Source organism: Durio zibethinus, chromosome 7 (assembly GCF_047325235.1).
Source record: "Durio zibethinus cultivar Kanyao isolate XHJ-2024 chromosome 7, ASM4732523v1, whole genome shotgun sequence".
Taxonomy (NCBI): domain Eukaryota; kingdom Viridiplantae; phylum Streptophyta; class Magnoliopsida; order Malvales; family Malvaceae; genus Durio; species Durio zibethinus.
In genome coordinates this window covers 17936909-17953087 of record NC_143168.1, presented here as the reverse complement: position 1 = coordinate 17953087, position 16179 = coordinate 17936909, and the positions used below count along the sequence as shown (strand labels likewise).

Sequence of the window (16179 nt, the reverse complement as noted above, 5' to 3'; positions counted from 1 at the left end):
AGATCAAGCACTTATCATTGCATCAAAAGCTATAGCTAATGGTGAAGGTGCAACTCTAATTTCTTATTCCTTTTTTTAGTAGCGTAGAGCCTCGTACTAAGCGACAGGTGAACATAAAGAGTTTCGTAAAGCCTTCATGGAATACCTCACTCGTTAGGCCTCGACAGGTTAGGTTGTCATAGATCAAAATCTGATCCACCATGGGATACTTAACCTAGATAAACCGATATACTGAGTCCTTAAAAAAGATCGCTGAACCCCATAATCCAACAATCTCCCCCCCTAACGACACTTGAGGGATTGAAATCTGCAACCTCGCTTGGATACCAATTTTTAGGATCAAGATTTACCATTGTACCAAAAGCTATAGCTAATGGTGAAGGCGTAACTCTATTTTCTTATTCTTTTTTTTTAGTAGCGTAAAGCCCCATACTAAGCGATAGGTAAACATAAAGAGCTTCGCAAAGCCTTCATGAGATACCTCACCTATTGGGTCTCGACAGGTTGGGTTGTCATACATTAAAATTTGATCCGTCATGAGATATCTAACCCAGATGAACCAACATACCGAGTGCTTAAGAGAGATCGTTGGACCCCATGATCCAACATCATTATTTAGCTCATTTAACTACAATAAAAATAAATATAATGCCAAAATAAATAAAAAATACTGCTATATTCTCTTGTCACAGGCCAAGACTCAACTTTCAGGCTCGTGGACTCTAGGATCCGGGCATGAACTTATTCGACATCCCAAATCAGCATGATTGTCATGATTCACACTTTTGTGAGGTATTATTCGCTTGACCCCTCTGGACTCACGTTCTTATCCTACTAAAGACGTCTCACAAGGAGGAGAGTGTGTAAACCCTTATATTCTAAGATCAACTCTAGTACATAGTTGATATAGGATTCTTGGCTTTACTTCAGAACCGTAACATCCTTCTCCACTTCAATTAAGGTTTACCGTTCTCGAGGGCACATCACTTGTACCATCGAAACTGGTTTTAATACCACTTATCATGGGCTGAAACTCAACCTCTAGGCTCATACGGCTCTAGAACCTGGGTATGCATTCATCCAACATCCTACATCAGCCTAACTATTATGATTTACACCCTTGTGAGGTATTGTCTGCTTTGACCCCTCTGATCTCATGATTTTATCCTGTAAAAGGTACCTCACAAGGAGAAAAATGTGTGAACTCTTATATCTCAAAATTAACTCTAGTACACAGTTGATGTGGGATTCTTGGCTTTATTTCAAGATCGTGACACCTTCACCTTAAAAATAAATTAGTAAAATACATGTTGGGAATAACCCAAGTAACAAATCTAGATTGGACCGAGGGTAGTGTATTATAACATTTTTTTTCTCTTCTCCATTCTTAGCACAAGATAGTTTTTTAGTGGCACTCTAAATTCAACTAAAAACCTATATCATATTCCTTTATCTCCTTTGCCTTTCACATGCGCTGCTTCTTCCATTTCTTTATTTTTTTTCTTATTTTTTTCAGCTTTGTAAAAATTCATATGCTTTTCTCTCTTTTCCTTTCTTTCATTTGTCCCTTTTTTTTTCATTTGGCATTATCAATTTCACTATCTTTTACTTCTCTTACTTTTCTATCTCATAAAAAATATATAAAAAAATAAAAGAAATTCAATGCTTATGGTGTTTTGTTGTATTTGTGTTGGTTTTAGTTATTGAAAAACTCAAGTTTTTGGGATTTTTAAATTATTTTTTGACTACCAAAAAGGAAAAAATATAAATATAAGGTTTGGATCTATATTCTCTATTTTTGGTGTTTTTGATTTTGTTGTTTTTTTTTTCACTTAAACTTTAATTGTTTATGGATTTTATAAGTTCACATTTAAAAAAAAAAGTTTAAGGGACATTTTATTTTTGTATGTTTTTGGGAGACAATTTTTAAAATTTTCAAATTTGAAAGATATTTTTAGATTTGTTCATTATTATTTTCTAAAAAATATTGAAAATGAATATTTTTTCCTCTTTCTTTTTTTTTTTTTTTGCTTTTTACTAAGTTTAAAAATTGTAAAATTTGGAATTTGGTTAGATCACAGATGTTTTATTTGTATTTTTTTTTGTAATTTTGCTTTTATGTTTTGACTTTTTTTTCTTTACTTTTTAAAATTAACTAAAAAATATAGTAGAGACATTAATTAAAACATAAAAAAGTGAAGATTCAATTGTTATCCAACACTTGGTGCAAAATTAGAATCTATGATGAATAGTATTGACTTAGAGGTTACTTTTATATATACTAAAACAATCCTCGTGCTTCATTATGGGTTTTTTGTATTTTGCATAATTAAAAATTTAAAATATATAAAAAAATAACTTAAATACACTTTGATCATCTATGGCTAGGGACGGCGAACTAACCCATCCCCGACGGGTTTCGACTCGACCCGATCTCACGGGGTCGATTTTTTTTTTAAAAATTTAGGTATCGAGTCGGGTAAAATAAGAAAACAATCGGGGTCTGATCGGGGTCGGGTTTTTGACAAAACCCGACCCGATATTATATAAAAAATTATTTTTAATTAATTATTTAATTTTTTATTATATATATTTATATAATGATATTTTTAAATATTTATATTTAAAAAATAATATTTTATTAATTTCGGGTCGGGTCGGGTCAGGTACGATTTACATTATGTCGGGTTCGGGTATGAAAAATCAAAAAAATTTTCAGGTAGGATCGAGTTCGGGTTTAATAAAGATTAAATCGGGTCGGATTCGGGGCAAGTTTTATTAAATCGGGTCGGGTTCGGGGCGAGCAAAACCCACCTCGAGCCCGACCCGATGCCAACCCTATCTATGGCATGGACATACTAACCCAATAGGTCAAAACAGTAAAGAAGCAACATTCATAAGTCATAGTTGTCATTCAAGAATTTGTGAGAGAGAGTGATCAAATCCCATGGCTCAACAACACTTATTGCCTACTCCTTATGAGAACAATAAAAAAATGGCTTAAGAAAGGCTTATTAGCAACCCTTATAAATATGAAATTTTATGTAGGATTATTAACATCATGTAATCTTACTTGCAATGGAACCAATAGCTTCAGAATTTTTATGGCTAACCATTGGGTGCTCACTGACAATTCTGAATATATTGCTAAGTGTAGCTGAAGTAGTTTTATTTTGTAATTGACCCAAGGCATAGGCAACCTGTATTACAATAAGGTAACAAACATAAAAATCAACATAAACATCCCACAAATAAGAGCAATAAGGTCCACTCTAAATCAAGATTCAAATTAATTGCTTAAACATTACAAAAACCATATCCAATTTTGTTCTCTTTGGACATGTATATATAAAATAATAAGTTTATACTTTACTTGAGTGGAAGCAAAAAATCTATGTTGACCCAATTGATCAAATTCTAAAAAATGGATAATTAGCCATTACCTATATAGCTTTTTGACTTGTAGTGGCTTTTGCTCAGCTCACCAGACTTTAAATCATTCATCTGACTTTAGCAAAGCTAACCTACTTCATTATCATCATTTGAATGGCTCGAAAAGCCTGTAAATAGAACAAAGAATCCAAAAATAGTGAAAATTTCTTAAATACGACATAAAGATTCAATTTAAAGAATTAGGCTACAACCAAAAATAATTTTTTTATTATGTTGGAATTGTAATTACAATACTTTCAATTGTAGATGAACTCCTCCAATTTGTTCATATGGGAAGTACTTTTAAATGTGGTTAGCATCCTAGCTAAAAGGTGGAGAATTATCTTGCCATTCTTGTTTTATAAGTTGCAAGCATTGGATTTTTGTTCAATAACCAAATAGTTATGTTTGCATTGAAAACCAAGAAAAACGTTAAGTTAAACAAAACAATTAATAATCATAATTACATTGGTAAATGGTGAAAATAAAAACATATACCAAAGTTTTGGCGAATTACTGCATTATGAAGAATTATGACTCTATATTTTCTTTTATAATGATTATATAGATTTCCAACATCTTCAACTTGTTGCACTAAATAATTTACCATTGCAGTTTTACTAAATTTTGCAATCCTAAACAGTGGCGTTTCACCTAAATTATTTTGATCACCTAAATAGTTGATGCAATGCTACATAATGGGGGATTCACAATTCCTTATACATGGGATGTTATTCTCCATTTTATATGGTGACAAAAACAACAAATAAACTACATCCTTATTTTTTTTAGTATGGACATTATTTTCCTTTTACAATTTTCCCAACCTCATGTATATTTATAACCCTCATTCAAAACTGTGTTGACTTGAGAATTTACATAGTTGCGTTAATTCAATTCTAAATTGAAGGCTAATTATAGTGATCAGTTCAAGTTATAGTGTGTTTTTATCAAAATGTTTTACTTACTCATTTTTCTTCTTCCATTTTGACCTTGATGAAAAAGTACATTACTACTCTAGCAATTGCTATGGCTGTTTCTATGCCGGTCTGTGTTGAAATCTTATTCCATGTAAAAAGTAAATTGTTAGATATTAGCTCAAAAAATTTAAGTCCAAACATAAAAAAGCAAAACAATTCTTTAAAGGAGCATAAATGTGTAAGATATAAACCTATCAAAGACTAAGATTAAGAAGCCAATGACAAACAAATGTTTCAGCACATTGCCAACTACATGGGTAAGTGGTGCCACTTGTTTCAAAGTGTTGGTAGCCAATTGAAAAGCCAAAAAAAAAAAAAAAAACTTTATCTATTTAGTATAATAATGTTAAGATGCATTATGTCAAATAGGTTTGTATAAGGCAACAATAGGAATGGAGTTACTTGAAAACAATAAAACTTGTAAAAAAAATGTAAAAACAATGGTACTTGATTATAGAGATGGTAAATCATTCTCACCCAAAAGATATTAGAGATTAATTTAATCATACCCACTTGTGTAATAGTATCATTGAACACATGCTTCATTAATTAAGGACCTTTAAATTGTAACAAGCAGTTGGGAAAACATGGAATGCTTTAAAAGACTAATGCTTAATGTTTTAATTTTTTTAAAATCTCTAGTTGCCCTAAGAATAATTTTTACTTACAATGATGGCTGGTGGATTATAGACCAAGAGAGCAATGATGAAAATATAAGCATAGTCAATTGTATTATCCATATCGGTCTGCATATGAAAAAACAACAATTACTATAAAAAGTTTATTAGTTAAAATAAAAATTTTAAGTCATGCACAAATTGAGAAAATAAAAAGGATGTATATAAGAGAAGGAAATGAACAACTCTGTTTGATTCTTTTGAAAAAAAAAGGTAAGAGTTTTAAAGAAAGTCACAATGTGTTTCTTGGAATAAATACCCTTGTAAGTGAATGAGATGTTGGAAATCATTGCACTAATGAAACCTGTCTAGTTGAATAACAACTCAGTCATTGATGCCATTAGGGGTATAAATAATATATTAGTACTAGCAAGCTGTTCAGGTTCGATTCAAATAAAACTTGAATTTAGTTTGGTTATTATCGAATCGAGCTAAAGCTCAAGTAGTTTGAATTTTCGATCAAACCTAGTTTGAACATTCTTATACCAAGCTCGAATTGCTATCGAGCCTATTTGAGCTTTTATATTTTAATATATTCTAATTATTTTAATTGATAAAATATTTTGAATTTGAGTTCAAGCTCAAGCATATATAATTGAGTTTTTGTCGAATGTAAGAATCAAACTTATTTTTACATGTTAATCAAGCCTAATCGAGCTAGCTTGAGTAACTTGATTTTTATCTTGAGTCGAGCTCGAGCTAAAAAAATAAAATTTGATTAAGTTCAAACTGAGTTTCGAGCCTTAAATTTGAAGTTGAGCTTGAACTCGAGCTTAATACTGTATAACTCGAACTTGATCGATTACACCTTTAGATGCCATAGATACACCTACATTCATTTTGTAATTAATTGACACCCAAACATGGTGACACATTAACAATTCAAGTGCAATATGCTATTATAGTAATAGAGTATATAGTTTGTTTATCTACACAATTAGAAGGAGAGCCCATTAAGAGAACATATTTTACACTTAAACTGATTTGTATAATTAGGTGATCAAAACAACAAATAGAGAAAAAAATTAGCAAATAAAGTGATGTTCTATTTACTTTTTTTTTTTTTTTCCATACTAAACATCATCATCTTGATCCTAAGCCATGCTTTATCTATTGGTTTAGCAATCTTGTTGCCAGGCATAACATTTTGCTAACTCTTGCCTTGTGTAAAATCTTTTTTACTCTTATTTTTCTGTCAGTATCTATTTAATCCCATGCAACTTGTTCATACAACATGCTGAATAATTTGGCATATGATTTATCTAAAATGTGAATAAAATGCCAACTAAAATCGATCAAAACATTTATGTTCCTAGCAAAAGCAATTTACAAAGAATGGATAGAAGTGCTCATAAACATATTTTCTAGCTTTTCTCAATATTGCAAATTTGCATTCATCCTTTTGTATCAATTCAAATTTAGATAAATTCATGATAAGGTGTGTAAAATTATAAATAATCAAAAGTTCATACTTGCAATGTAGGTAAATTTAGATCTTTGGAGTTATCAAGGTCATAAATAACAACAATTTTGTACTTTACCTCTTCTTTGGGAACTTCAACTTCCCTGTAAGCCAAATGATTCCTATCATTAATCTTAACTCTAGGAGAAGTTACAGAAGACCCATTTGGTAAGTCACATATATTTGGAAGGGGTGGCTTTGTAGCTTAATAAGCTCATCTTAGGAGACCTACTATCAAAGCTACCATTATAGGTACAATCATTGCTGTAAAAGGAAAAAATATTATAAAATCCATCAAATCAGAAAGAATTTAAAAAGAAAAAAAAGATGGAATACCACTGTTAGAGCCAAATTTTTTATCATTTTTCTTGTGAAAAATAAAAAGAAAATGAAAGTAAACACAATTCAAAGAGCCAAAGATCACTTTTGTACCCAAAACATGGATTGATTTCCATTTCAATATGATATCTTCACCAAAATCCAACCCACCCATCTTTTCAAGCACTTTAATTCTCCAAATACAAAATCTTTATCATCCAAAAATGAATCTTGAGATTTGTATATTATTGATCTAGGTAAAAACATTGGAAAAAATACCACAAAGAACACAAAAACAAAAGCTATGCAAATCCGTTGAAAAAAAAACCAATCAATTAAACCTCTAATTTTTTTTTTTTTAAATAGACTTATAGTGCTTCTCATAAAATCATTAGCTTTTTGGCAATTACTTCTTTGCAAACAAAATAGACAAAGAGAAAAAGGAATTACCACGTTTTAATTTAAAAATTAAAAAAAAAAGGAAAAAAAGAAAGGAATAAAAAAATTATCACTCCTAAGTGAAGATTGAAGAGAACAGTAATGACGGATCAAGGAGGGTAGAACTGATAAGTTTCAAAATTTGCAATTGCTGTCAATGATCCGTTAAATAGAAGAGATACCATTGCTTTGTATGCTTCAATAGAAACTTTTGGAGAAGCTTTGGTTCAAGCTTTTGGAGAAGCTTCTAGAAAAGATTTTTCCAAAATTAACCCTTAATTTCATAAATTTTTTCCAAAATTTAACCTTCAATTGAATTAAATGACATTATTTAGCTGTCCCCATCTCATCTTAAAGTGACAGCTTTAATATATAGCTATAGTTTAGTCTAATGAGTAACTAGTTTTGGAAGCCATGAGAGCAACCCTAGACCTAGTAACATGATTCCGTTTCCTACCTTATATTTTTTTATTTCACTAGTATTCTGTCATACGTTTCTAAAAAATTTTGGAGCCAAAAGTTTTCTATGATGAAATATCGGTAATAGAATTAGAGATTTCTTTATCGGAGGGAGACGATCATGGAGGTAATGAGGAGTGATGAATAGGCTCCGACAAATTAGATAAACACGCCATTGCTTTTATTGAGTTTTATGTATATTAGACGTATAAATACATAGTGTATATACGGTAGTCGACAAAAATTTTTATAACCGTCCATCATTTCTTCATGAATAACAGACACATTTTGCACCTTTCAACCTATTACTATTCACCGGTTTCATCGGTGGATACCTTCCCAATTTCAAGCCTTATGTTTATGTGAGTGAGACCCACACATACTTAATCTTTGTTTTTAAAATTTGTACTTAACATATTTTTCTAAAATTTGTAAATATATATTTCTAAATTAATAAAAAGTATTGATATTTGCTTTTTAAAAATGCATATAAATATAATGATAACATGAATAAAAATTGTAAACTTATTTTCATTAATTTTTAACTATATTTTAAATTTATTTCTATAAAAAATTATTTTAATTAATTATTTTAATTTTATTTTAAATAATATTTTTTTATAGAATTTAGAGTATTGAGCTACACAATAAATTGCTCTCTCCTATTTTATAATTTCATTAAATTATCTCAAAATTTAAACTCGACATGTTTAAATTAAAGTTTTTAAATATAATAAAATTTTATTTTAATAATTTTAGATATATTTGAAAGAAAATTAAATAAAAATATATTTATTTATTAATAAAATAATTTAATTGAGCTAATTGAGATGGATTTAGACTTCAAAACTTATGCCTAAACTCTAGTAATTATGTTACAATCCAATATGGAGTTCCAAATATCACATTCTAAAGTTTGCATTTTAATAAATTTAAATACTTCAGCAATCAATAAAATTTAAAATGCAATACTAAATTCAATGAAATTAAAGTTCAATGGCAAAATCGATACTAACATAGTGATAAATGTATAGAATGGCACATTTAAGACTATCGTGAAGCTCGAGAATTTGAATCTTGAAATAAAAATAAAATATATGAGATGAAAGAAGACTACTTCTCATTATGAATGTAGACTAGTGTCTCTCGAGTAGTGACTTGTGGAATTGAGGCAGTGGCCCGGCGGGGGCGTGTGGCTCACAGCATGTAACTGCCTCCTACTGCCGCTGAAAGGTTATCTGGTCATTCACTCCTATCCACACATCTTTTTCACAGCACCAAAGCAGCCACGCCACTTCACTCAACTCTACCTCTTTCCTTAATTTCCTTTTATTTCATTTCCAATTTCCAACCGCTCTCTTCCCCTGCCACTTGTTCTGATATAAAGTTCAAACCATGTCATCAGCTGTGGTTGCAGGTGCCTCTTCTTCTTGTTCTGCCGCCTTCACCAGCAGGAACCACTCCTTCAAAGCTACCCCGACCCCATCTCCCAAGGCATTCGCGCCTTTTACTTCCCAGGTATGAATGAAATGCGTGGGTCATCAGATCCTTTCAACTTGCTTTTACTTCCGTATCCCATTGACAGAAACCTCTCTTTTTGTCCATGCATGTATAGAAAACCACACTCCTAGGCCTGACTCTTCAAGAGGCCAAAAGCGGTGTCTCAGATTTCTTCCTAGCTGAGAGAAAGGGCAGCTTCAGTTCCAGTCATGCAAGAAGAGGGATTGAGATCACTGCAAAAGCTGCTGGTGCTTCAAAAACTGTAGAGGTTGAGGTTGACAAGCCCTTAGGCTTGACATTAGGTCAGAAGCAAGGAGGTGGTGTAGTTATTACTGTAAGTTTCAGATTCGGTTCTCCTTCCGACATTGATACCAGTCATGAGAGTGTTTTGGATTTTTTCTTTTGTCAATTCGGGTTGCAGATGGATATTTACTCACTGTGGTTTTTGAATTGGATATAGGCTGTTGACGGGGGTGGGAATGCAGCAAAAGCAGGGCTTAAGGCAGGGGATCAGGTACTTTACACTAGCAGTTTCTTTGGGGATGAACTTTGGCCTGCGGATAAGCTTGGATTTACTAAAACTGCCATACAGGCAAAGCCAGATTCTGTCTATTTTGTAGTTAGCAGGTTTGACTTCTTATCTAAATTTAACTTCTTTGCTTTATTTGAATAATTTTGATGAACGTATAAAGGAAAAAAAGTTGTTGATAATTTGATATCAATCCATGGTACATTAAACAATTGTAGATAATTTGTAGTGATTATCTACAACTCTACCATGACCATCTACCGTCAATTGTAAATACATTTTATAAATAGCTTGTATATCCTAAACAGACGTGGAACATTAAAAGAAAAAATTGAAGTTCACAGTTAAACATAACAAGTTTAGGAAGTGAACATGATGTTCTGCTTTTCTCTAAAAAATAATAAAAAAAAATATTTTTGAATGATTTGAGACCCATTGACCTATAATGGAATGCAATGCTTATTCATTCTATATGATGCTTCTGAAGCATGGGTTAAGAATTAGCATCAAGCATGTATGATAAAGGAGATGAAAATGTTGCTAACCAATGAAAAATAATGTGATATTGAAGGAGTGAAGTTCCTTAGATTATCTATTAGAGATGTATGCCTATCAAAAAAATTAAACTAAACTTTAATTTGTTGGTAAGAAAACTTTTCATGCTTTATGGTTTATATTGCACGGTAATTCTAAGATATTATGTCTTTAAATTTTGGGTTTATGTAAAAAATTGATTTGCTACGAACAGTTAAAGCTTAGCAAAGAAAGAATATCACAAATGCCTGTGTTAGCATCTTGCAGATTCAGTGACTGGTGTCTGTAATGATAGATGCTCTACACACGTGACAAGAGGACCAATCACTCATAAATTAATGTGATAAATTTGGTAGATTGAGGGTAAGAATTATGTGAATTGGACAATGGGAATTTACATTCTTAGGATACAGCAGAAGTGCCAAACTGCATGCCTTGCTGCTCTGAATGAGGTTTTAGTGTTGCCAAATTGACTTGCAAGTCTGCGACTTCTTCTGTTTGCTGATTGATCATTGTTGCTTCTGCTAGGTTTTTAGGACGCAAATACTATCTCATTTCATAGATATAATATAAAACAAATAAATAAAACTAAATATTTTAGCTGATATGATGCAGAAAAAGACGTTCTTTTTTCTTTTTAGGCCAGTAAAAAGTAATGTTGGTATTTTTTAGCACCTTCACATTTTTTTGTTTTCAAGTTTATGTCATCTTCTGATAAAGCTCCAGTGTGCTGCCCTGGTCCTTTCTGCTTAAAAATCTTATAAAATAACTCTACAATGAGAAAAGATCAAGAGGGAGTGTATTTCAAACGAAAAAAAAAAATCATGCATCAATTAATTTTGAGTTAATACAGTTGCAATTTAGTTAAAGGTCCCTTTTTCCCATTAATTTACTAATAATCACTACCCTTTGCCTAATATGTTTACTGTATTTCTGTACTAGTATTAAAATAATGAAAAGAAAAAATTCAGCGAATTCTCTTCCTTCTTATCTTATCTGATAGTTCTCCTATTTATGTGATGCAGAGGTGCAGAAGTAGATGTTAAACGACTAACAAAGCGACCAGCACCTCCTCGGTTTGGGAGGAAATTGACTGAAGCTCAAAAGGCAAATATATATAGCTTTGGCCAACTAATATTCTACTTTACTTTTAAAGAATACAGATATACATACTCAGATACATTTATGTGTATATTTAATGAGATTACATTGCACATGCGGGAACTAATGGTATGCAGAATTTTGCAGGCAAGAGCTACTCATATTTGCCTTGATTGTGGATACATATACACTGCACAGAAACCTTTTGATGAGCAGGCAAGTTTCTATCCAGTTTCTGAGCAAAAATTAAACTTCATATCCAATTAAACCAAAGGCTTGTGGATGCTTTTCACCTAATAGTATCGCCCACATATATTTATGTTCAAAGTATTGGCTAATGTGTGTTCCATGTAAAACTGTTCTAGGAGATTACTGATCCTCGCATGATCATTTTTGTGAAAAAGAGATTTTCAAATTTTATCATGTTTAATTTTCTGCAGCCTGATACGTATGCATGCCCTCAATGTCGAGCACCAAAGAAGAGATTCGCACCATATGATGTAAATACTGGCAAAGCTATTGGCGGAGGGTTACCTCCAATTGGGGTCGTTATTGGTCTTGTGGCTGGTGTTGGAGCTGTTGGAGCTTTACTTGTTTATGGCCTTCAATGAAAACTTCATTTATTACCTTAAAACTCTGTTTATTCTATATTCTCTTATAGAAATGGCGGTACAAGTATGATTTTCTAACTCATATCTGGTTTCACTATCCAACACAAGGATTAATGAGTTGATAAGTGAATTTTTTAGTGTATTTTCTTATTGCAGCCTACATATTTTAAGTTAGGTTTATATTTGATACTAAATCAATAAATTAAATGATATTAGCATCTCTAATTTCTTTGCTATCTTAAAGCTACGGATTTGGTTAGCTAAACAAGTTCTTTAGTTCTCAGATTTACCTCATTGTATGATTAAAGATGATTCAAGAAAAAGAAGAAAAATCTTTAGAAAGCAAAATAAACGAGATGGTAGGAGATAGACCTGTCTTAATTTTTTAATCCATGATTGGGAGGGGATTACCCAAAGGCAAAGGAAACACAAGAATCAACAAAAAAAAAAAAAAAAAAGACAAATGCATAGAACACTTCTAGCGTTTGGCCTTGTCAATTTCTGAGTTAAACCTTTTTTATTCATTAATTACAATAAGAATTCCGAAGCACTAATTCCTTTTGTAGTCTAATTTTCCTGAACAATTGTTTGAGGCCCTCTTGGTCCTTCATACACTTCTTCCCATTTGTTTTGGCTCCACAAGTTATTTGTCCCTTTATAGCTTTCTAAAAATATAAACAAATGTGAGACTAACATGGGGAATTAATTCCATTGTTTGATTCTTATTAGAAAATGCACATATGTAAAATATCATAAAGCTAAACTCGAGTTAATCAATCGGTTAATGCAATTATAGATGTAATATTCAAGTTTAAAATTTAAAATTTGACACTTACAATCTAATTTTTTTTATTTGTTGGTGGTCTCTTTTATAAAAAAAAAAAATTAAAAATCTTTGTTCTTTCTGTTGCAAAAGAATCCAACGGAGTAAATTGATATTGTTGTTCTGCATCTCCATCAATTTTGGCTTTGCTTTAGAAGTCAACTCTATCAACCTAATCATCATAATTAAGAAAAACTTGTTTACAAATGTTGTTGAACGTTTCATAAAAAATGAGAAAATGCCGTTTGCAAATGTTGTTCAACGTTTGTCCTTTTCTTTCACATGATCGAAACAGTTTATCAAATTTAGGGTTGAGCTTGCTGAACTGTATACAGTTGCATCTGTATATGTTGATTATCTTCTATGTATTGACTTACAAACTAATTTATTGTTTCAGCTTGAGATTGAAACATGCTAAGACCTGAGTATTTTCTTACAAGAATATTGTATGATTATTCCCTTTGGCTTTAGATGATCTTGTCAATCATGGTAATTTTTTAATATTAAAATATGAGAAATTATTTTTATTTAGTGAAATTTTTAGATTTAAATTAGTAGGAAGTGAGATATTTATAATTTTTTAATCATACTTACAAAATTTATATTTGATACATTGTCAGTGTATAAAATTTATATACTATCAGTGAATCAGATGATCACATTTTATTAATGAGTAAATATCAACTTTTAAAATAAATGTACACAAATTAATATTTTTTAAAAAATTTACTCATTAATGAGTTATTATTATTTGATTTATATCATTAATTAAGTGTCATCATCTGATTCATTAACAGTGTATCAAATATAATCTAAAAAAAATATATTGATATTGTATAAAAATAAATTCTTAAAATAATCTAGATATATAAACAATTATGCAAGTTAATTAATTAATTAATTTAGATACACAGCAATGCACACTCTTATCAGAATTACCACCTTCTAATCAATTCATTCATAAATTTGTCTAATGTTATCATGTTTCAAAACTAACAAAAATCTAAAAAAATCTAAAAAATAATACATATTTTTTATATCAAATTAATATAATCCATGTTTGATACTAGCAAACTAGAATATTAGAGAGTTGTTTATTTTGCCTCTTGCTTCTTTTTTTCCTTATTAATTCTGGGCAATTTCATTCCTACATGTATACAAATTTCCCCATCACCTTGACTGAAATATGAGCAACAGTTGTTGATGCAAGCAAGAAGACTTGAGACTTAATGGTGCAAAAAATTGGCATAGGTTGATTACAATGGTTTAAGTTTTTTATTTTATTTTATTATATATATATGTTTATAATAACCATACATATATAATAAGGTCTTAAGTTTTTTAATTGGTTTCTTAGCGACACTGTCAGCACATGCCAGATTGGTAGCCGGTTGGTCTAACCATACAAACCTATACTTATTGTTGCAAATAAAATGAGAAGTTGGGTACTCAATTTTGCTTTATTAATTAAATGCCATTCTTTAAAATAATAATCATCTACTTAAAGCATATACTCCAACTTTTTGTATTTGTAATTTCTTTTTTTATTGTTTTATTTTTTTTCTTATTTTTGCAATTTTGTTTTAATGTTGGAATTTGGCATACCTTTGCAAAATTGCTTTTGTATGGTTATGCTCTGCCAAATAATTCATTACTAATATCTCTTATGCACCTGAGGAAGGCATGGGTTTGAATCTCTTTTCCTTCAAAATAATAATAAAAAAAAAAATTACCAAGGAAGCTAAATAGAATGAAAGAAATTGAGAGTACTGCGATTTAAATTTCAAATATACTGAATATTATTTATTAAATATGATTATATGAAAAAAAATATTTATTATATAGAAATAATAATTCTTTTATTTTTAAGTTCTAAGCCTCTAGTATGCCTGATTACATTATTTATGAACATTGTCATTATTTCTATTTCATTTTTTAACTTGAATTCAAGATCATTTAGGATCCATTTGAATATCATTGCACACCATATGCGATGGTAGTCAGGTTACTTTCTGGTCTCAATTGTATTGTGTGAATAGCACATCGCGATATAGTTGAAGCCATTGTCCCTCTGGTTGGAGATTGGAGACTCTAATGGTTCATTAATCCCTAAGGCAGTCGACTTTTCTATCTAAAACATTCAATTGGTTTTGAATAAAATTTAAAAGATATTTTTTTATGGGTAATCGTTTGTTTTTTATTGGATATTCAGCTATCTCATTTTTTGATGTGATAGTCGATTATCTTTGGTTGATACTTAATTTTTTTGTGATTGTCATGTTTGATTTATATACATATCTCCATCATCAATTTTAATTTTATAATTACAATATCAAATTTCATCATTATTGTTGTTTTTGATTTATTCGAAACAAATCTCATTATCAATCCAAATAATTCCTTAATACAACTCTTAATAAAAATAGCAAGCTGGAAGAAATTAATTTATTTATGATATATATCAGAGATGTGAAAGGGAGAATGAAATGTTTTCAAACTATTCGAAACAAATCTCATTATCAATCCAAATATACCCTTAATACAACTATTATAAAAATAGCAAGCTGGTAGAAATTAATTTATTTGTGATATAAATCGGAGATGTGAAAGTGAGAATGAAATTTTCAAAGAGAAAAATATAATTTTTCTAATCAAACTACAAAAAAATAATTAAAAAAAAAGGAGAAATTAACGTGTTTTACCCATGGGCAATTGTCATATTAATAAATATTAAACCATATTCTGAAATTAATTTTAAAAAAAGAGTTAAATATAAAAATAGTCCAAATATTATACACTTGTTGTTTGTTTGATACTTAAAAAAATAAAATTATCTATTTAATTAGTATTTGAACTTTTATTCGGTCATCACCTTAGTATTTTGGATTAACGTTATTTGTCCATTTGTTAACATGATATGAACATTTAATAAGATGATGACTAGCTCGTGGTGAAAAGTTTAGTTAGTATCATGTCATCAATTGTTACGTCAACATTAAATGAAAATATTTCATATTTTTAAAATTTTTAAAATATTTTAGATTTTAAAAAAAATTTTAAAATTTTTTTGAGATTATATTTTCATTTAAAATATTTTCATTTAAAAAATAGTGAATATTGAAATTATGTTTTCAAAATTTTAGAATTTTAATAAAAATCACATTTTTAAGATAAAAAAATAGTGAATGTGAAAATTTTATTTTCGAAATTCTAAAATTTTAACAAAAATTTTGTTTTAAAGATAAAAAACGTAATTGATGTTGACACTTTTATTTTTGAAATTCTAGAATTTTAATAGAAACCATGTTTTTAAGA

At 29.9% G+C, this 16179-nt stretch overlaps 1 protein-coding gene and 1 pseudogene across 1 annotated transcript; one reads left to right on the top strand and one right to left on the bottom strand.

The window, feature by feature from the left end:
- Positions 1-4400: 4400 nt before the first annotated feature.
- Positions 4401-5430, bottom strand: LOC149518071 (triose phosphate/phosphate translocator, chloroplastic-like; annotated as a pseudogene).
- Positions 5431-9027: 3597 nt separating this feature from the next.
- On the top strand, positions 9028-12259 carry LOC111277726 (uncharacterized). Its single transcript, XM_022864137.2, has 6 exons — positions 9028-9284; positions 9382-9600; positions 9727-9893; positions 11355-11436; positions 11578-11646; positions 11871-12259. Exons 1-6 carry the CDS (start codon positions 9162-9164, stop codon positions 12039-12041), a joined length of 831 nt encoding a protein of 276 aa, XP_022719872.1. The 5' UTR covers positions 9028-9161; the 3' UTR covers positions 12042-12259.
- Positions 12260-16179: the final 3920 nt, after the last annotated feature.